At 38.0% G+C, this 7202-nt stretch overlaps 1 protein-coding gene across 1 annotated transcript; it reads right to left on the bottom strand.

Moving 5' to 3' along the window:
• Nucleotides 1-311: 311 nt before the first annotated feature.
• Nucleotides 312-3307, bottom strand: Neurod6 (neuronal differentiation 6). The gene is made up of 2 exons (XM_005319171.3): nt 3016-3307; nt 312-1697 (listed from the first exon to the last, which is right to left on the bottom strand). The coding sequence occupies exon 2, from the start codon at nt 1674-1676 to the stop codon at nt 663-665; it is 1014 nt and encodes a 337-aa protein (XP_005319228.1). The 5' UTR covers nt 1677-1697; nt 3016-3307; the 3' UTR covers nt 312-662.
• Nucleotides 3308-7202: the final 3895 nt, after the last annotated feature.

Genomic DNA, 7202 nt, shown 5'->3' with positions numbered 1-7202 from the left:
TGAAATAAATTGTTCCCAAACTGTGATAACCACCTACCCAAATATCACATGAGCTAATGTTTGAAGAGAAATAGTCACCAATTGAAGCATTTAGATTTATCTTATTAAACAGAAAATTGCATAGCTTTTTATATTGTTGTACATCCTCAAATGCATCTTTCAGTATCACTGCTTAGCATAGTGATAGTCTTGTTATTTTAAAATTTCAATTTTCAGAGATACATAGATAAATTTCCCAATAATTATAAACACATCATTTTACTCATCTGATTTTAATAACATGCATTTTTATAATTACTGTACAACCGAAATAGACATTGATTTATGCTATGTGCATGTCTTTATTCAACAGTATATTCTTAGACACCTTGTTCAAACAAATGAAGTGAATTTAAAAAAAAACAAAAAAACAAGGAAAAAAAAAATCCTGCCAGTAGAAACAGAATCACAGTGCCTTACAGACAAAAGGAAAGGAAAAAGAAGTTCTCATAGGAAAAGAGATTTATTATTACATAGAAAATTCTCACAATAGTTGAAACACACTTCAGAAACTAGTAAACACCTTAGATAGAGTTGTGCCAATTACTCAAGCCCATAAGCATCTGCTTTGTCTTAATTAGACGGGGGAGGTGAATGACCACTGTTTATTTTCATTTTCCTCATTAATTATGAAAAACTGCATTTAATTCATCTTGCATGGTGAGAGATTGGCTGCGCAGATGTAAGTCGTAAGGGAAGTGGCTGTCGGTGGGCAACCTGAACATGGCACCCTGCCCAAGGGGACCCCTGGGTGGCACTGCACAGTAATGCATGCCGTAATTGTAATTTTTGCCATAGTCCAAGGTTTCTTCTTGCTTCAGGGAAAATATCCCATTATAGTTAATTGGGGGAGGACTTAAGGGACCTTCAAACTGAGGGCTGGCACACTCAGGGGAAGTACTTTCATAGAAGGATTCATACGCACTGCAATAATTGTAGGGTTTCATGGACTTGGAATTATCAAGAGTCCCATGCCCTGGGGGAGTGGCGAGCTCAGGGCTGTGGTAGGGTGGGTAGAAGGTGGAGTAGGGCGACCTGGTGTGATGTGCAGCCTCCCCACCCTGACCCATCAGGAAACTCCTGGCGTTGAGCTGCAAGCAGCCTGCCACCAAGTTTGTAGTTGGCTGGGAAAGACCTTTGCATAAGTTTTGGACGAACGTGAGCAGATCCGGTCTCTTGCCGATTCTCAGAATTTCAGAAAGTGCCCAGATGTAGTTTTTGGCCAGTCGTAAAGTTTCTATTTTGGACAGTTTTTGGGTTTTAGAATAGCAGGGGACCACTTTTCGTAAATTGTCCAGAGCGTCGTTGAGGCCGTGCATCCTGTTCCTCTCCCGAGCGTTAGCTTCCTGTCTCCTGAACTTGACCCTTTCCAGTCGGAGCTTGGTGGTCTTTTTTTTCCTAAGACCCCTCCTTCTGGGCAGCCCGTTTTCATCCTCCTCCTCTCTGTCTTCCTCCTCTTCTTCTTTCTCAGTTTCTTCTCCAGGGGCCCTTTTGATGCTCTTTCCTCGAAGGACAATTTGTTTGGAAAAGCTTTCTGGTTTCTTAATTTGCTTCTGGTCCTCGCATTCTCTAGAAAACTTTCTGCACATCTGGGATTCTGGCATTACAACAGACTCATCAAACGGTAGTGTTAACATGGTTCTCTAATCTTAAATTACCTGAAAAAATGCCAGCACAATATTTAAAGCGTTTTCATTTTTAAAGTTTATACACTTAAAACACATTTGAGTACAATCAGAATACTACAAGAACACATGAAAAAGACTGATTCCAGGGCTAATTTTTTTGGCTTGAAATAAAATTTTTGAGTTTGTGCAGACTAGTAATTATAAGAACATTGATGCATGCAATGGGATTAATTTATACAGGCAAATTATCAAAAGAAAATAAAATTGCAAGCATTTATTATAATCCCACCACCATCTCCATTTCTCTTTGATTTGAAACTGGATTTTAATACATAGGAAAGGATCGTGCAATTCAAGCAAATGCAAAACATGATATAGCAATGCAGAATTTCATTAATTCCAATCCCCCTGAGAACAAAATAGAACAGAAACCAGTTTATAAAATGAAAAGTGCCATTTCTCCATCAGCTGACAAATTTGTGGGGATTTTTAGGGGGAAAAAAATCCCTAACTTTATTTACTGTTCTCATCCAACTGTGAATTTAGATTAATGGTTATTAGAATATACAGATTTAAAGAAAACATTAATCAGATCAGTTTTAAAACTATTTTTTTTCTGATCAGTAAAGAATTATGTAAAAGAGCACTCTTTTCCCAGCCTTCAAAAAGAAAAAGGGATTAGGCTAATTTGGAAAAAAAAAGATAACTCTACAAATAAATGAAAAAATAAAATATCATTGGCAATTTTCTAAATCAAAGAAAATGTTGAGACTGCTCTAACATTTAAGATTTTCTCAAATGTAATAGTCTGTTTACTGCTGTTCAAACCACCCTGGACAAAAAAACACTCTCGCAGTGTTTTTGTTCTACGAGCCACAGAAGTCTCCCTCTAGCTAATATCTGACGGGAACGGTCCAAGGATTCTGACTGCAATTGTGCACGTGTGTTCAGAATCCCAAATGAAAGGGGAAAATAATTTGTGTTTCAAATGCATTTTTGGTTTTTGTTGGGTGAAGCAGAAAGTATTTTTCATCGAAAGTCTTCAAATAGGCACACTAAAACAGAGACTTTTCAATGTAACAACCTCCAGCCCTCTCAGCACACATACACACATACACACACACAAACACACACACATACACACATACAAACTCTCAGTAATGTCCACATACTTGCAGTGTTACATAATAGCAGTGAAAGTATGTGATAATTACATCACAAGAATGAAATATGATAAGAAGTTATAGATGGCAAAGAGCATACAAATACTCTAAGACAGTGATACTGTATCTTTAAATACTTGCATGCAAAGCCAGCATCAATTGAAGTATATCTTTATTTATATTACCTTAGGTTTTAATTTCATTCAATAATCAGTTTTCATTTTGGGTCTTCCAAATCTTTTCAGGCTGAGTGTCGCATCGTCTCCTGGAGCCTCTAGATCTGTGTATATCTGCACTATCTCATTGATCTCTAAAAAGTGACATTGATGCCAACTGCCAGAGCTGGTACCCATGCCATCTGCTAGTGACGTCACAGGGCAGAGAGAGCCATGTGATCCTCTCTCTTGGGACCTTCATTCTGCACTGATCATCTGGCATCCCTGTAAGTGGGTACCAGCATTCATGCATCAACACAGAAGGTTAGACTGATAGGAAAAAAATCTGCACCAGCATTTCACATACAGTAGGTGCGTTTCTCCTCGAGCTGCTTCGGTTTCACTGGCAATCTGTAGAAAGACTGTGCTCAGTTTCGCCCTGCCAACGGTGCAACTGTTAGGTAGTCGTTAATATTCCATTCATTTGCAAGGTGGGCTTTTGTGTGAACGAGAGGTTTTTTGTTGTTGTTGATGATGTTGTTTTGTAAAGATCACCATCTCCTTTGTGCACCTGGGTACCCAGGGAAAGAGAACTGTGAAAAGGAGCCTGAAGCTGGTCTTGGGTGCATAACCAAACTAAGATTAGTGTCAGCAAACAGGAGTCAGCGAAAGGCTCCTGTTTCCTCGTTTTGTTTCATGGCATGAGACTTAGTGGGTGTGTGTCTGTGTATTTTCTTAACATGTAAGACCTCGGTGCTTCTTAGGACTTTGGAATAAAAGGACAGTTTTTCTATTGGGGTCTGTGGAAGACATCCTCCAATGTTTCCCTTCATCCAATTGCCGGTATCTTTCAACAACTTTTCAGAGCGACTGCGTGCATATGTATGTGTGTTCTACACACACACACACACACACACACACACACACACACACATATTATGTATGATGAAGAGACACTGCGAGTCCACTGTTAAGGATTTCAAACTATACAATTATGTCCTCCATCAAAAGTCACTAACTTTACTCTTTTATTATGCCCTCTCCCTCTCAGCATTAACTTGCTTCTTCCTTCTCATTTAATTTAAGACACAATAAACATAAAAATTATTACTTCGGTTTCTGTCTTTCTCTCCCTAGCATTCTGCTGCATATTTTAATCAAAGATTAGCTTTCCTATATTTTGGGGGCTTCCAGATTTTGTTTTTTTTTTATCTCCTATTTTTGTTTCCTATATAACAACATCCAGGGAAACATCTTCTTAGATTAGTGTCCAATTGCTCATCCCTACTAAGTTTGTAACATGCTGTCTTTCTTCACCCTCCACCCCCTTTGGGTTTCTTTTTAACAAAAGCAGGGTACAAACAGTTAAGCAAAGCTGGCTCAGCCTGACTGAGAAAAGGGACTCTGGAGCCAGAGGCAAACTCCACCTTCCTCTCCTGTACTCCCCTGCCTCTCCTCCCCCACCTAAAGGACATTTTATTTCAGGAATGCTTGTCAGGAAAGGAAAAAGTGAACTTAAAAATATATATATAAAAGTTTAAAGATAAACAAATAAACACAACCTTTGTTGTTTGACAACTGAGTAATCTCCTCTAAAGTGAGAGAGTATGCTTTTGGAATTAGACTAATCCCTGGCAGGCTGCAACTGTTGAATCTGTGTTAGCATTCCCCTTATAAATCCCAGTTTTGAAAGGTTTAGAATTCTGCTGCTTTAATGCATTTTGGATCCAAATTGGCACCAAGGGCTTCAATCTGAAATCAGTTTTGCTCCTCTCATTTCATGCTCATTTCCACCTCCTTAGAAAGTTACTTTTCCTGGATAGTTCTAGAAAAGATGGGGGAGTGGGCACAAAAAGAGAATCATGCTAGGTGAAGGAGGATAGTTTCTCTCCCCCAATGGCATGGTAAAAATGCAAATTTAAAATAACAGCATGACTATAAATTTATGTTAAAATAGGTGGGTTGACCTATTCATGTTTTGTAAAAATCTGACATACCAACGCCATTTTAAAATTTGTACCTTTAGGGTACATTGTTGGCTGAGTATATTTTATGCAGCTTTTGGTTCAAAAAACTGCACACACTTTTTACATCAGCATTGAAATTTTCTAGAGAAAAATCAGATTCAGGATTTTGTTTCTCCTCACATGTGTCTTACTTTTTAAATGTAAAGGAATTTAAGTATTAGAGACATCAGCCACAAAGCCTCCAGCAATGCCATGAATTTTGCACACTGCACCATATTCTAAACTTGCAAAGTCTCTAGGAGCTGCATCGAATTAAGAGCATCACACACATGCAAATAAAAACCCAGGGCATAAATGACATGATATGTCAGAAGAAAACTATCACCAATATAGTTCATTGAAAGGGTCGATTTTGCATTTTATTTTTGCACATGCAGGAAAATGAGAAACACTCAATTGGTGAACAGATTTGGGTCTGTTCTATCCCTGGATTTGAACATGAAAGAAAGACCCTTGGTGATGAGGAGGTGGGCAGGCACAATCCGTGTTCAGGTTTTCTGACTATTAATCTATTGTTTGGACATCTTAGCCTGTTATACATATTTTTTCAACAAAAAAAGGGAGGAAACAAAAAAGTCGTTATGTCAAGATTTTGCAAGGATTCTATGTGTTTGTACAATAATCTTTCAAAAGAAATTTTGTTATGCATTTTCTACTATAGTTCCAGATATGCAAATGTCTGTGCTGTTAATATGCATTCATACCATACACCGCAGCGGCTGTTCTACTCTCTGCTAAGAAAGCATGTTAACACCAAGACTCCAAACTGAGCTGCATCCTGACTTTGCAGGCGAATGCTAAGAGTGTGGAGAGTGTATTAGCAGCATCTCTGCAATGTATTTTTCTCATTTTATGACCATCATTGCACACCAAAGTTCACCTCTATAACTCAATTCCATCCTAGTTCAAATGATACAATTTTTGCTTCTGCGACCATGAAATTTTACAGATTTTTAAAAAGTGCCCCATGTCTGTCTGTCTGTCTGTCTGTCTCTTGCTTTCCCTGGGTAAATGCTTATATTTCATTTACAGAAATAACCCACAGAAAATGTAGACATGATTTTGACTCTGTTGTGAGGCTGTGGAAGTCAGAAGTCCAAATGAAGGCTTCAGGGCTGTTATCTTGAGGTCTTTCTCTTAGTTCCTGTGTCTTAGCAAATGGGAACTCTGTGGACTGGCTTTTTCACAGTCCCCTCATCATTTAAGAGATTAGTCTGGAACATGACAGACATTTTTCTCACCTCGCCAAGGGTCCAAAGCAACAGAATATATAGTCCAGGATCAGATCAGGCAGCAAAAATCCCAAACCAGAGGTTTCTTTTTTTTTTTTTTACACCCAAATAAGAGATACTTCTTAAGATGTTGGGCAGTTTTTTCTATTAACCTTCTTTTTAGTTTTTGCTTTTTATTCTTCTTTTTTTTTCTCACTTTTTTTTTTTTTTTTTTTTTTTTTGGGCTCTTAGACAAATGCTTCAGGGCAGTCACCAATCTTGAGAGCAAGCCCAGTGCCGTGAGCTCTTTGAGTTTTAACTCTGTGATCCCCGTTGACTTGAAATAGTTTTTATAATTGTGACACACTTTGAAAAACAGTCCTTGGGATTTAAACAAACGATATTTAAATTATGAAGCAAGACATAAAGCATCCCTATTTCTCTAAAAATAGAGAGCTTAAAAATATAATTTAGACTTAGATATCTGAATGTTTTGTTTATGTATACCCACGAAGAATACTTAAACTAAGCAGACAATCTGATCATGATCTGAGGCGACCTTCGTTCGGATTGCCTTTGTAGACTTACTCCAAGGTGAAGACGGGGCTGGAGCGTCTCACCATGGTGCAATAAATCATATTGTTGTTCCCATGCTCTGAAAAGCCCTGGATCTTTAGTCTTCTGGTCTGGCCTTTGCGCAAAAAGGCTCTGTAGCTCTTTCCAGACATACTTTTTATTTCCCCCCACCCTGCGGAACGTTTTTTTTTTTTTTTTTTTTTTAATTTTACTCACCAAACCACATTTATTAAATTCATTTTAAAATTTGTTATTAACTCAAGGCATTGAAATCTACCAACTGAAAAATTCTACCAGTAGGAGAAAACTGGTATTAACTGGACAGAATGGTCATGATCCAGTCAGAAGTAAAGAAATGATGCTTTGTGAACTTTGTGGTCTGACTATGGAAGAAGGCAGGGTT

Source organism: Ictidomys tridecemlineatus, chromosome 2, assembly GCF_052094955.1.
Source record: "Ictidomys tridecemlineatus isolate mIctTri1 chromosome 2, mIctTri1.hap1, whole genome shotgun sequence".
NCBI lineage: Eukaryota > Metazoa > Chordata > Mammalia > Rodentia > Sciuridae > Ictidomys > Ictidomys tridecemlineatus.
The sequence above is the reverse complement of the archived record's forward strand: the minus strand, read 5'-3'. Positions and strand labels throughout refer to the sequence as shown.

Excerpts from the sequence above, each read along its gene's own strand:
- Neurod6 (XM_005319171.3), bottom strand. The coding sequence starts at position 1,676 with ATGTTAACACTACCGTTTGATGAGTCTGTTGTAATGCCAGAATCCCAG.